The sequence below is a fragment of the Hemiscyllium ocellatum genome, chromosome 2 (genome assembly GCF_020745735.1).
Source record: "Hemiscyllium ocellatum isolate sHemOce1 chromosome 2, sHemOce1.pat.X.cur, whole genome shotgun sequence".
Taxonomy (NCBI): Eukaryota; Metazoa; Chordata; class Chondrichthyes; order Orectolobiformes; family Hemiscylliidae; genus Hemiscyllium; species Hemiscyllium ocellatum.
This window is the reverse complement of record NC_083402.1, coordinates 150,805,761-150,821,548: the sequence shown is the minus strand read 5'-3', so window position 1 is coordinate 150,821,548 and position 15,788 is coordinate 150,805,761. Positions and strand designations below refer to the sequence as shown.

Below are 15,788 nucleotides of genomic sequence, written 5' to 3'. Positions count from 1 at the left end.
CAACATTAAGTGATTAAGAGACTTCCTCATGATAACAGGAGGTGAAAGCTGAGGCAATGAGGGACGCTCATTGAGAGAAAAAGTGCAGAACTGTACTTGCCTTTGAAATATTTACAGCACTAATGCCTATACGTGTACATTAGATTTAAGTTCTTATATAGAACATAGAAGAGTACAGCCACAGAACAAGCCCTTTGGCCCACAATGCTGTGCCGAGGTTTAATCTGAATGTAAAATAAAGTAATTTAATTTTCCCATCCCCTCAATTCACTGCTATCCATGTGCATGTCCATCGGTCACTTAAATGTCCCCGATAACTCTGCTCCCACCACCACCGCTGGCAACACTTCCCATGCATTCACAACTCTCTGCATAAAGAACCTTCCTCTGACATCTCCTCTATACTTTCCTCCTAATATCTTCAAACTGACTCCTCGTACCAGTCAATCCTGCCCTGGGGAAAAGTCTCTCTATCTATTCCTCTCATTATCTTGTACATCTCAATCAGGTCACCTCTCTTCCTCCTTCTCTCCAGAGAGAAAGTCTGAGCTTAGTCAACCTTTCTTCATAAGGCAAGCCCTCCAGTCCAGGCAGCATCCTGGTAAACCTTCTTTGCAGCCTCTCCAAAGCCTCTATCTTTCCTATAGTAGGGCGACCAGAACTGGACACAATATTCAAAGTGTGGTTCACCAGGGACTTGTAGAGCTGCAACAAAACCTCGTGGCTCTTAAACTCAATCCCCCTGTTAATGAAAGCCAAAACACCACATGCTTTCTTAACAACCCTAATCACTTGGGTGGCAACTTTGAGGGATCTATGTACTTGCACACCCAGATCCCTCTGTTCCTCCACACAGCCAAGAATCCGGTCTTTAATCCGATATTCAGCATTTGAGTTTGACCTTCCCAAATGAGTCACTTCGCATTCATCCAGGTTGAACTCCACCTGCCATTTCTCAGCCCAGCTCTGCATCCAGTCTATGGCATGCTGCAGCCTGCAGTAGCCCTCAATACTAATCGACAACACCTCTAACCTTTGTATCATTTGCAAGTTTACTAACCCACCCCTCAACCTCCTCATTCAAGTCATTTATAAAACTACAAAGAACAGAGGGTCCAAGAACAGAGCCCTGCGGGACCCCACTCACCACTGACCTCCAGGCAGAATACTTTCCATCTACAACCACTCTCTGCCTTCTGTCAGCCAGCCAATTCTGAATCCAGATAGCCAAATCTCCCTGCATCCCATACTTCCTGACTTTATGAGCCTACCATGGGGAACCTTATCAAATGCCTTGAAGTCCAGATACACCACATCCACGCTCGATCATCATCGACTGGTCTTGCACCTCCTCAAAGAACTCAATAAGCTTCGTGAGGCATGACCTGCCCCTCACAAAGTCATGCTGACTGCTTTTAATCACACTATGCTTTGACAAAGTCATAAATTCTATCCCTCAGAATTCTTTCCAAACCTTTGCTAACCACAGACATAAGACTAACTGGTCTGTAGTTGCCAGGGATTTCCCTATTGAAAAGAGGAACAACACTTGCCTCCTTCCAATCCTCCGGTACGACTCCCATGGAAAGTGAGGCAGCAAATATCCTCACCAGCGGCTTAGCAACCTCCTTTCTCGCTTCCCGGAGCAGCCTAGAATAAATCTGGTCTGGCCCTGGGGACTTTATCAATCTTAATGTTTGCCAAAATTTCCAGCACATCAACTTCATCAATCTTGACCTGTTCAAGCCTGTTTCCCAGCTCCCCAAGTTTTCATTCACAACAAGGTCCCTTTCCTTAGTGAAAACTGAAGCAAAAAATTCATTTAGGGTTTATCCTATCTGCTCAGACTCCACGCACAAGTTCCCTACACTATCCCTGATCGGCCCTGCCTTCTCCCTGACCATTCTCTTATTCCTCACGTATGAGTAAAATGCCTTTGGGTTCTCCCTAATCCTTCTTGCCAAGCCTTTCTCGCGCCCCCTCCTGGCTCTCCTCAGTCCATTTCTGAGCTCCTTTCTAGCTAACCTGCAATCCTCTAAAGCTGTGCTAGATCCTTGCTTCCACCACCTTACGTAAGCTGCCTTCTTCCTTTTGACAAGAAGCTCCTCTGTTCTCGTCATCCAAGGTTCCTTAATCTTACCCCTTCTTACCTGTCTCAGAGGAACAAATTCGTGCATCTCTCACAACAACTGCTTCTTAAATAGTTTCCACATGTCTGCTGTGCCCTTTATGCAGAACAATTGCTCCCAGTCTACTTCCCACCTCTTTTCTGATAGCATCATAATTTCCTTTTCCCCAATTAAATGTCTTCCCTCAGTAACTGTGGTCACTGAACCAAAGTATTCTCCTACCGTGAGATCTGACACCTGTCCTGGCTCATTGCCAAGCACTAAATCCAAAATGACCTCTCCACTCATTGGTCCGTCTACATACTGAGTAAGGAAACCCTCCTGAACACACCCGACAGAACGGCTCCATCCAAACCACCTGTACTTAGGAGGTTCCAATCGATATTGGGAAAGTTGAAAGCATCCATAACAACAACCCTGCTACTTCTGCATTTTTCCAAAATCTGCCCGCCTATGAGATCTTCAATCTCTCTACTGATATTTGGGAGGGGGTCTGTAGAAAACCCCCAATGAGGTGGCTGTTCCCTTGCTGTTCCTAACTTCCACCCATACTGACTCAGTAGACAGACCTTCCTCAACAACCTTCGTTTCTGTCACTGTAATGCACTCTCTGATTAACAATGCTACACCCCCTCTTTTTTCCACCCTCCCTATTCTTTTTAAATGTTTTAAACTCTGGAACTCGAGCAACCACCTCTGCCCCTGTGAAACCCTCGTCTCCGTTATGGCCACATCATAGTCCCAAGTACTGATCCATGCTCGAAGTCCATCACTCTTATTTCAGACACTCCTTGCGTTGAAGCAGAAACACTTTAGCTGATCCCTTCATTTCATCGTGTGAGAAACCTTCCCAATAGATTCACTACATCCTGTCACTTCCCCATCTGCAACTGATCCCCTCTCATATGTAGCTCACCCCCCCTACCAATCTAGTTTAAACCTTCCCGAATCACACAGCAAATCTTCCACCCAGGACATTTGTGCCCCTCAAGTTCAGGTGCAACCCATCCTTCATGTACAGGTCCCACCTTCCCCAGATGATATCCCAATGGTCTAGGTATATGAAGCCCTCCCTTCTGCACCAGCCTCACGGCCACGTGTTAAGCTGAATCGCTGCCTGTTCCTCACCTCACTATCTCGTGGCACCGGTAGCAAACCTGGGATCAATACTCTACATGTCCTGCTCTTCAGCTTCCAACCTAACTCTCTCAACTGTTTTACTCACCTTCCCAACAGTGTTTTGCTCCTCCCTCACACCTCTCGGCAAAATGGATGTAAAGAAATTTCTTGCGTGTAAAGAAATATGTTGGGCTTTTTCTCATGGCCTCTGGCTCCCCACCCCACGCTCTCTTGGATCTTCACAATGAGCAGTGAAAGAAGGGGGTCAGGTTACAGTAAAGACCATTGAAAAAAATGGCACTAATTAGGTCTCAACCTCAAGTCCGAAGCTCTGCAAAATGAAGCCTAAACAAAACTTAACTGTCATCTCAAACAATGGCCATCTGATTTTAAAGCAATTGACTCAAAACGGGATAACTTAAAATAGAAACTTGCTCCATTAGCTTTGGCACGGATAGCTTGGCCATGCAGTTACAACTGGCCAAAACAGGCCATGCGTATCATTTCTACCAGATCTTGGGGCAAAGTCTGCTTCCTACAGGTCTGTTTTTCAAATTAGCATTAAGCACACCACAGTATTTGCATTCCACTCACTTTCACAAAATTCTGGTGGTAAAAACTATAGGCAGTCAGGTCCAACCTTAAAATGCTCATCAGTGCTAACTAAGCAAGTGAGGAAAAACAATTATTGACAGTCACACTCAAATAGCAGTGAGAAATGATGGATAATATTGAAGGACAGGTACCAAGAGGAGATCATTTATGCAAAGCAATTTCCAAAAAAGGTTCACAGACATGACAGTACGGCATTCAAAGGTAGCCAACACAACCAAGATCTTCAAATTTTTATTTTCCGTGTGTAAACATGCCAGCGTCTCCACTCCGAGGCAAGTGGACGGAGGAAACCTGACAAACCGGTATGAAAAACTGTACATACAGTGATACTGAAGTCAGTCACAGTCAATTGGATAACTGTAATTTTATTACTTTCCAGTCTCCTTTTAAAGTATTGAAGGGACATGTTGACCACCTCACCCAGCAAGTTTAATAATTTCGACAAGCTACTTTGACAGAGTTACATTTAGGGTTTGGCTTCAATCTTCAGATCAGCAATGGGACAGAATTATTTCCCTAAAGTCACCTTGGCCAATGTGTTTTTTTTTTTAAAAACACTGCATAATGTTTTGCAATATATAAGGGGGGATTTTAATGAGTTTAGCTGCATCTAGAATGTAGTTGCTGTGAAAGATAGTGATTTCTTGTTAAGTACAGAAACCCGGTCCATATTTTCAACAGCCTGGGCTGGACAAAAAAAAATCATGGAGTTTAGAGATTTTGCACATTTATTTTAAAGACTTTACATTTTGTAATGATTCTATACCCCACTGAGCTGCAATGTGTGTTACTGGGTAATAAACTTCAACTCAAAACAAGTGATTGGCTCTTTACAGTAAAATATTAGTTATATATTAAGCACACTAAAGTACTAATCTTCAGTTGTAACCAGCCAGGGAGGCTGTTAAAAGACAGGTTTGGGTTGGGGAGGGTGGGGGGAAAAGAGAGAGATAGAAAGTTAGTGTCCGTGCTAATAGTGATCTTGCCAACACCACAAAATGATGATTGTCTAGTTATCATTGAATTGCTGTTGAGGAAGAGTCTGTGGTGACAATTATAACACTGACTATACTTCAAAAAAGGTCCTCCCATGGCTGTAAACTGATTGATGCTAGTTAATGGCCATGGAAATCACTATATAAATGCAAGTCTTGTTCCTACCACCCCACCCACCAAATTGTGGAGGATGGGCAATACAATGTGGTTATTTGGACAGGAAAGGTCGTGGATTTAAAACAGAAAAGATCAATGCAGTTTTACAAAGTTCACTGTGGCCTGCTGCACCCACAAACGGTGAGGAGATGGAAGAAGGTTGCTCCTCAGGGACTCTCACTCCTACAGGGAGGTTTGCTGAGGGAGTAGAGACTTCAATAATGAAAAAAAAGTGAAGCCAAAGAGCACCTTTATTAAGCAAGGAGACCTGGCTGGAAGGGAGCCAAGGAAATGAGCAGTAACTGTAACTGTGTGACCTCTCTAACCTACACGGTCAGAACGTGGGTGGTACGGTGGCACAGTGGTTAGCACTGCTGCCTCACAGCGCCAGGGACCCAGATTTGATTCCTGCCTCAGGCGACTGACTGTGTGGAGTTTGCACATTCTCCTAGCGTCAGCGTGGGTTCCCTCCCACAGTCTGAAGGCATGCAGGTCAGGTGAATTGGCCACGTTAAATTGCCCATAGTGTTCGGTGAAGGGGTAAATGTAGGGGAATGGGTCTGGATGGGTTACGCTTTAGCAGGTTGGTGTGGACTTATTGGGCCGAAGGGAGTTTCCACACTGCAATCTAATCTCAAAAAAACGTGGTGACAGTGCAACTCGACACAGTGCAATGATTAAACCTTTCACTCTGTCAGTTTCACTAAGACACCATCCTTTGTCATATTCCCGCCTCCTACAAACAGCTGGGTTATAGAGTGCACGGCTGCTCGTGTGAAAGAGAATTTCCATTGGGAAAGTGGTTAGAATTCCCTACGTCTTCACCAAACCAGCTGGGAAAGTGGCCAGAGCAGGAACTCACCACAATCTGGTCCAACATTTATAGCATCATACATTGGGAAACCAACCCTTTGGTCCAACCAGCCCATGCAACCAGGTTCCCAAACTGAACTGTCTACACTAGGCTCCCATTCCTCCAAATTGTTCCTATTCATAAACTTATCCAAAAGCCTTTTAAAACATTGTAACTGTACCTGCACTCACCACTCTCTCTGGCAATTCATTCCCCAACACAAACCACTTTTCTCATGTCCTTATGAAATCTTTCACCTTAATATGTCCTAGTTTTCAACTCCCCCACCCCTTATGAAAACTATCTTTGCTATTCACTCATATATATGCTACATGATTTTATAAACCTCTGAAAAGGTCACCCTCAACCTCCTACACTCCAGTGATAAAATCCCAGCCTATTTTCAAAACTCAAACACTCCGTTACCCTGGCATATCTTTTATAAATCCTCTCCAGTTTAGTAATATCCTTCCTATAACAGGGAGACCAGAACTACAGAATTCCAGAAGAGGCATCACCAACATCCTGGACAACTGCAACATGACATCCCAACTCCTATACTCAAACCTGAGCAACGTAGACAAGTGTGTTAAACGCCTTCTTAGCCACCCTATCAAGCGGTGATGAAAATTTCAAAGAATTGTGCCTGAACCCTTAGGTCTCTGTTCTACAACACCACCCAAGGCCCTACCACTAATTAAGTCCTGTCCTTGTTTGTTTTACAAAAATGCAGCACCTTGCATTTATCCAAATTAAACTCCATCTGCCACTCCTCAGCCCAATGGCCCTATTGATAAAGATCTCTTTGTAATCTTAGGTAACCTTCTTCACTATCCACTGTAACCACCAAAGTTTGCGGGTGACACAAAAATATGAACCATGCCTATATTCTCATCCAAATCATTTATTTAAATGAGAAACAAAAGGGGACCCAGCACCAATCCTTGTGGAACAGAGTTAGTCACAGGCTTCCAGTCTAGAAACCCTCTCCCACCACCCTGTCTCCCCTCCCATTAAGGCAATTTTGTATCCAACTGGCAAGGTCACTCTGAATCCCACGTGAACTAACTTTACTAATCAGTCTACTATGTAGAACCTTGTCATAGACTTTACTGCTGAAGTCCATGTTGGCAATGTTTGACCACTGGACCCCTCAATCGTTTTTGTTACATCTTTTAAAAAAAACCCTCAAATTAATGAGGCACGATTTCCCTTGCACAAAACATGCTAACTGTCCCCAATCAGTCCTTGCCTCTCCAAATGCATACAAGTCCTAGCTTTCAGAATCACCAACATACTCACCAATGTCCAACTCTCAGGTCTATAGTGCCCAAGCTTATTTTCAATTTTTCTGACCCCTCTAGGCAGGAGGATGCCGATGGGTGCAATGGGTAGGACTGTGACCAAGAGAAATGGAGGGTGACCCAACAGGACTGTTACGTTGCATTAATTCAACAGTAGGATTTAAACACTATCATGCATAGGTATTCACAGTACCAGATCAGTGTGCTGAAGGCTGGGGTGCAGGACAGAGATATGGACAGAAGGCAGCTAGAAGAGGGAACACCGCTATCATAATTGCTTGTATGCATGGTAACAACAAAACCAACCTAAATTAGTAAGCAAGCTGCTGGACATGCTTCGGTCCAGAAATAGGAACAGGAGATGTCCCTCGAGCCTGCTCAGTCATTCAATAGGATCATAGCTGATCTGACATTCCTCATGATTAGATCAGAGTGGTGCTGGAAAAGCACAGGTCAGGCAGCATTCGAGGAGCAGGCAAAAAAAAATTTAAAAATAAAAAATTTGACGTTTCAGGCAAAAGCCCTTCATCAGGAATGGAGGCAAGGAGCCTCCAGAGACATTCCTCACGTGCACTTCCCTTTTTCCCCATAAGCCTCGATTCCCTGTCTGATTGAGAATCTGTCTTAAAAAGGACTGCGCCCCCACAGCTCTGTGGCAAGGATCTCCAATGACTCAACTCCCAGAGATTAAGTTCTTCCTCATCTTAGTCTCAAGTTTCAGTTGTAGCTTCCTCAGAGATGAGCCTCATAGTAACAGCTGCTTTTCTTTAAGAAAAATGGAATAAGAACACTTTCAGAGCACATTTGAAAATGGAGGACCAATTTTGACTGACCACTGCAACCCTGAAAAGTGGATACTGCATCACAGAACCACACACATGTTACTGAACAGAATGGGGCCATTCAGCCTATCCTGCCCTTGGCCACCTAGAGACACCCTGAAGCCCTTTCTCATTCCATCTTCCTGCACACAGCCCATAGCCCTGCAGCTTACAGCATTTAAATAAGGTGCAGATGCAGGTACCTTTCAAGAGACTTTAGGGTCTCTACCTCCACCACAAACTCAGGCACAAATTCGAGACATCCACCACCCTCTGCATTAAAAAAAAATTCCTCTCATCCCTTTTAAACCTTCTGCCACTCAGCTGGATGCTGTGACCTTTCTTTTGGAGGTGCCTGCTATGGGAAACAAATTCCATCTGCCTACTCTACTCTTACCCCTCAGTTTGCATACCTCAATCACATTACCCCTCAGCTGTCTCTGTTCCAAGGAAAACAATCCCAAAATCTCTCCTCGTCGCTACAATTCGTCAGTCAATCTTCTCTGCAGTCTCTCCAGAGCAATTACATAATGAGCGATTTAATGAAGAACAATTAGAATTGAATATGAAAACAAGATGATCCTGCATCTTGATCAAAACTGTTAAGATGTTTTCATCTGAAACTTCAGGGAACTTCAGTGAACAGACCAGTATCTCTGCGTAGGGCACTGATTGACAGCAGCTAGGCAACCACAGAATTCGGTCATTGTATTTCACTGCAGGAAGTCAGAGCAAATCCAAGACAGTTAAAAATAAAACTTCACCTTGAAATGAATCCACACCCAGCAGGGACAGCGGCTGTTTCTCAACAGTACAGCAAACTATACCAGACCAATAAATTACTAACTAAACACATGAATAAAAGAAGAGAGTTATTGTAGTCTTAAAATGTTGTTTCATGGATTACTGGCATCTTTCATCTTTTTACCTCCCAGTGATAAACAAAGAGTTGATAGAGAAAAAGAAATATAACTGATCAAAAACATGATTCATTTTTATCCTTCTTTTATGTGTGAAGCAAGCAACCACATGGAGTGGAAATGTGATGAGATTCTTTAACTATTCCAGAGACATAGCATATCTATCACAAACACACAGACACACTGACATCAATACACTGCAAAAGGGGGAAACCTGAAACCTTTACCTCCACGAACAAATCCATTGGTCGTTATAGCAGATGTTGATAGTCCTGTGATAGTGGTCACAACAGTTGCCATGCCAATGACTAAAACAGCAAGACCTGTTTACGGAAGAATAACAGTCAGTCAGACAAATGGGTTTGAAATAAAATTCAAACTCATGTTTCAGCAAAGAACTTCATAATTTCCAGTATTTCTAAACATACAGGTAGGAGCTAGAAACAGCAATTTAAAGGTTGATGTCATTTTTTGGACAGTCAGAAATATGTTCAGACAAAATTGCAACACAGAGGGATATTGGATTGTAATGCAACTTCAAAGCATTTTACAAAATAATCAGCTTTCAAATTTAATCACTACCTCATTACAACATGGGCAGCTGACAGTTTTGTTTAAAAACTAATAACTAGCATTGCTTGTTACTTGCAGCTGTATCATAAAATTCTGTTGTTTTCCCTGTCAGGTTATTCTCCAATACTATGCGCAAAAGGAGCACAGTCCCCACACAACTCTATTTCACACAAAAAAAAGGAGTTAAGCAAGTGATTTGAATATTCAAAGTGTTAACCTGTATGGTAAATAAAATTTTCAAAAAAAAAAGCAGACAACTGTACTGATAGCCTTGAATCTTCACAAAAGGTCAATCTGAAACATATGCCAAAAAGAAGTGTTAGCTGGTTCTATAGTATGTCAAGATTCTTAATGACAGTAGCTTCCAACGTTTGAGAAATTCAAGGGCTGGTTTGGCTTGCTTGTATCTTCCACAATATAGAATCAGGTTAACAAGTCACTTTTGAAGATATTTTCCCTTTTCTAATTTAGCTCATTAGCTCATTTCTACCTCTCCCTTCACAGAACAAATCAGCAGTCCAACTCGGAAACGAGCAGCTTCTGTTTTCAAAAAAGAAGTGTCTCCAAAGACTTAATTTCTAAAAAGGAACGTCAGTATAACAATTGAATAAACACAAAAGAAAGGAAGTATAATGCGTATCCAGAGACCTAAAAAAGCTTCAGATGTGGAGGTAGATTATAATGCGACTGAACAATGACGCATAAAAGATGTCTAGTTGGAAACATGCCACAGGATTATTTTACAAGCCTTATCCAAAAGAACCCTCATTCTTGGTTTAAAATGCTTCCTTGAATGGCTGTTATTGCATTTAATCCTTGCAAATGCTCAAGGTGACAAACCATATTTAACTTCCAAAAGATTGATTCTTATATGTAGCAAGCACAACAATCGCACTGCATGGAGCATCACAGTGATGCAAGTGAACACGTGCAGAATTGTGACAAAGTGTGTGAAAATCCACCATGGGGTTTTTTCAAACTTCCACGGGCATAGAACATACAAGTATCCTGCCAAACTTCCCTTCATTCCTATTTATACTTCATGGAGGGTCATATTGCACATGTTCAGCGACTGAATTTAAAATATAGCATTAGTATGCAGCCACCTTTAATTGTTGGAATATTGCCTAATCAATAGGCAGCAAGTGTTTTTAAAACCTGTCCATGTGCACTGCAAGTACAACATTACAGACACTGCATATTTACTCTCCAGGCACACATCCATCAGCTGATCTCTGGCAGGTCCACATGAGCAAAACCGATGTAGTGTACAAAATCCCATGCAAGGACTGCACGAAATACTACATAGGACAAACAGGAAGACAGCTAACAATCCGCATCCATGAACACCAACTAGCCACGAAACGACACGACCAGCTTCCTTAGTAGCCACACACGCAGATGACAAGGAACATGAGTTCGATTGGGACAACACTATTATAGGACAAGCCAAATAGAACAGCCAGGGAATTCCTAAAGGCATGGCACTCATCCACAGATTCAATCAATAAGCACATCAACCTGGACCCAATATACCAACCACTGCAACGGAGAGCTGGAACTGACAACCGGAAGTGGCAGGGACAAACCACTATAAATGCCGGAGGAAACATCACAGAAGTGCTTCACAGGAGGCTCCCAAGCACTGAGGATGTCACCTAGACAGGGGACGAAACGTCTGCAACACATTTCCAGCTCGGCGAACAGAACTACAACAATGAGCACCCGAGCTACAAATCTTCTCACAAACTTTGAGGTCCACATAAAATATTGCAACATTATAGAATTTAAACAAAATCTAGAAACAGTAATGATGAACTCGAGAAAGAAATGACAGCTCAATATAGCCATCATTCCTAGTTTTTTTTTGTTCTTTCAGTGATAAATGGCAAGATTAAAAATTGTACAAGAGAATAACAACTGAATAAAAGTAAGAGGGAATAGAAAGCTACATTGAAACTTCAAATGGAGTTTATGGAAAGTTAGGTGGTCCTGACCAGTTAGAAGGACTGCACAGTGTTCTGTAGGCTGGATAGGCCACAGCTGGCGTACTATGTGCAGCTCTGGTCACCAGGCTATAGGAAGGATGCGAATGCACTAGACGGGGTGCAGGAGATTCACCAGGATGTTGCCCAAATGGAGCATCTCAGTAAAGGCAACTGAATAAGCTTGGGTTAACATTTTCTTTGGAACACAAGACTGTGAGGGGACCTGATGGAGGCATAGAAGATTATGAGGGCATAGAATGGGGAAATAGAAAGCAGTTGTCCCTTTAAATCAAAAAGGGGACCAAGGGGGCACACACTTAAAAGATGAATGGCTGGAACATTTACAGGGAATTTCAGGAAAAACATTTTCATCCAGAGGGTGGAGAGAGTCTGGAATGCATTGCCTGGGAGAATAGTGGAGGTGGGAAACCTCAAAATATACCTGGCTAAGCACTTGAAACGTCAAAACATTTAAGATCATTGGTCCTCTGCAAAGGGAACAACTTGTGTAAGTAGAACATTTTTGGTAGTACAGACTTGATGGGCCAAAGGGCCTCTTCTATATTGTATGATTTGATTATTCCACTGATCATGGTTTCTCAGAAGATTTTGCACCTACTCAAATTAATCACCCATTGGGAAAGCCCAAATATCAACATGCAGACACACATTTCACATTCTATATGAAAATGAGTGGGCAGATTAAATGGAACACCCACAAGACACCTATACAGCAAAGTAGGCAGCTTAAATCAGAGACAATGTGAGGACTGCATATGCTGGAGAATCAGTCAAAGAATGTGGCCCTGAAAAAGCACAAGTCAGTCAGCATCTGAGGAGCAAGAGAGAGTTGACATTTCAGGCATAAACTCTTCATCAGGGCAGATTAATCACACCATCAAATTGCATGCTAGCTACTAGTACTGTTGGCAAATATTTCCATTTCTGACTGAACTAAACAATCAATCAATGTGAGTATAGGATACTGCAAATCCATTGAGGAACAACAAAAAATAAAATTTTATCTGCATCTGATGGCAGGAATAAATTTTGTAAATGCAGCACCGCTTGTGTCAATGAATAACACACGGGAAATCTGTTTCTTGAAACAGTACATTCCTCTCTTTTCAAGTTAGTGACAGACATACTATATTAGATGAACACAGGAAGATCAATATTCTTCTCCTGATCGGTGTTAGAGGAGCAGGTAAGACAAGGACCCAGAAACAGGCAGGCAGCATAACAGGAGAGCAGGCAAGGTGACTGCATAGGTACAGGTAGGAAGCCTCACCTGGGGTAACAGGCAGAAAAAAAAACGAGGGGCAGAGCTAGATTCGTTGGAGTGGAGTGGAATTCAATCTTGCCTTTGAAAAAGGCAGGAACTTGGCTCAAAGCCTTATTTAGTTTTTTTAAGGATGTAAAATACTAAAGGCACAAACTCCCAAGATGACTGAAGGAAACTGGCATGCTAGTATAGTGAACACATCAATAGAAATAAAGTGACAGATATTGCAGCGGATATTTCAGAATAACTGTACTCTTGCAATAAAATTCTAGCTGTAGATCAATGGGACCTGGTGAATGGATATCCCTAGATCTACAGAAGGTGTTTTTGTTTAAAATAGAAAATAAAACCCCAAAGTGTAGTGGATGCTATATTGATATGGGTAGACGTTTAGCTGGCCAACAGGAAGCTGAGGGTGAATATAAATGCATCATGTTCAAGTTGGTAAGATGCAACAAGTGTGCCACAGGGATTGAGAATTCAACGGTTTCCAATGCCGAAGTGAACGAGATGTCAGGTGGCATGTACAGTGGCCAAGTTTGCTGATGAGCCAAAGATATACAGGAAAGTAGACTCCCTATGTACCCTTCACAAAGGATGGGTTTAACCAGTGGGCAATATGATAAGTGGAATATAATGTGGAAAAAAGAATTTTTAAAAAAGCAGTATTTCAGCTAAATGAGATTACAGAACTGAAATGCAGAGGGATCTGGGTGTCTTCATGCACAGGTTAGCAAGTAATCAGAAAGGTTAACAGAATGATTGCAAAAGGGAGAAGAGATCAACCTAGAGAGTTTATCTTTCATTCTATCGGACAGGTGAGTCTGTATACAGCACTAATCACCTTCTTTAAGAAAAGCAGGCAATGCATTGTAGGCAGTTCTCAGCTTATTTACTGAATGAATACCTGGAACAAGAGGGTTGTTTGATGTGGAGAAGGTTGGATGGCCTAGGTTTGAAATAGAGTTAGAGTTGTACAGCACATAAACAGAACCTTCAGTCCAACTTGTCCCTGCTGATGGGATACCCTAAACTAAACTAATCTAATCCCATTTGCCAACATTGAGCCGATATCGTTTAAAATCACTCCTGTTCATGTACCCAAGATGGTGCCTTTTAAATGTTGTATTTGTATTAGCCTCCACCGCTTCTTCTGACAGCTCATTATGTACATGCCACCACCTTCTGTGTACCCCTCAGTCCAATATGGAAGTTTAGAGGAAGGAGGTGACTTTATTTGAAACGTAAAGGGTATCTTGACAAGGTAGACATGGAACGATTTCCTCTTATGGGAGAATCTACAACTCCGGGGCACAGCCAAGGTTTACATTTCACAGATTGCAACCGGTAGCTTTTTGAATCCCATGTTAAAATTTACAAAAAAAAAGTTAAATGTTCTAGAACAAAAGAAACACTGATCAACAGGTGGGTGGAATGTCCATGTAATGACAAAACTGAAAATCAATGATACATTGGTAACTCAATACAATTTGTAATTCAAATTATTTGACAATTTCAATTCAACAAAACTACAGAACTGGGAGAAACAATGTGGACCTGATCATCAACAGTAAGGTTGTAACAGGATGGTCTCATTTAATCTAGGAGCAGGATGCAATGGGATGTAACTTTACAAACATAGACCCAAGCTAGAGTTAGAGTTAATCAAAAGAGTGTAATTGGGGCATTTTCTTTAACAATAACCAGTTCATTTTAGATTAGATTAGATTACTTAGTGTGGAAACAGGCCCTTCGGCCCAACAAGTCCACACCGACCCGCCGAAGCGCAACCCACCCATGCCCCTACATTTACCCCTTACCTAACACTACGGGCAATTTAGCATGGCCAATTCACCTGACCCGCACATCTTTGGACTGTGGGAGGAAACCGGAGCACCCGGAGGAAACCCACGCAGACACGGGGAGAACATGCAAACTCCACACAGTCAATTACAGTGTTCTAGAATCCAGATATTTCATTTTACAAACATGAGCTAATATCTATAAAAGGGGTTTGAACAGGGCTGACAGAACTCAAAAATTATAGAATGAAGTTCCAATTACATACTGTTGTGTCATTGAAACTTTTGCTGCTATTGGCAGTCTTACTTTTAAGAAATATCCTTACTTTAAAAAAAAGTGGAGCTGTTTTTAAAAAAATCATAAAGCTGTATTATTTAGAATCCTTCAGACTAATTATCCGCAAAATACTTAGTCTCACAGAGGCTAGCCACACAACCTACGTTTTGATCTTTCCCAATATTTCTCAATGCTTGAGCCCCTCTTCACAAACATCAGGAGCTAATTTTCAACAAACCAAGCAACATCTTTCATTCCTCCCAACCGTCCCCACCCCCAAATTGCGAAATTAAGGGCAGTCTAACTGAACACAAATCAAAACACAACAGAAGATCCAAAGGCACAAATGGAGGTAAATTGTTCTGATACAAGTTGCCATTGCAGAAATGTGGTTGCATGGTGTATTGCTTGTGTTCCAGTCACTCATTAATTTGATAACCATCCAGTTTATTATATAGGCTCTAACCTTGCTAACAAGCCTGCTGTATTACACTTGACCAAATATCTTTTAGAATTTCAGGACTACACCACACGACCTTGGTCAAATATGTCACCTCACTATAGAAACTTAACCAAAATCAACTTGAATAAACCCATACTGACTTTCCTCAACTAATCCACACTTGTCAAAGAGATTGAGAGTGGTGCCCTTAATGATTGAAAAACTTTCCTAGTCCCAGGTTCCAAATAACTGGCTTGCAGTTACTGGGTTCATTATTGCACCAACATATCTCCAGCCTTTAGGGCCACCATCTGTAAAAAGTTGGTAAATTTAAAACAGATCATCAATCGTCAACAATCAGTAAACTTTATAGTCATGTGACATTCAAATTGGTGGGAGATCTAGCCCTTACTCCACCTTCCAATTCAGGCATTGACTTCCAAATGTACTTTTGCAAAATAACTTTTTTTTGGCCCAAGCAGAAATATATTGCCAATGTGTAACAACT

The 15,788-nt window shown here is 42.0% G+C and overlaps 1 protein-coding gene across 2 annotated transcripts in view; it reads right to left on the bottom strand.

Annotated features, from left to right (window-relative positions):
* Window positions 1–15,788, bottom strand: part of slc12a2 (solute carrier family 12 member 2) — a 219,469-nt gene that overhangs the window by 124,670 nt on the left and 79,011 nt on the right. For both annotated transcript variants that reach the window (XM_060841259.1, XM_060841268.1), the window contains exon 4: window positions 9,141–9,236. In XM_060841259.1, the coding sequence (XP_060697242.1) occupies window positions 9,141–9,236 (96 nt within the window). The remainder of the gene's footprint in view (window positions 1–9,140; window positions 9,237–15,788) is intronic.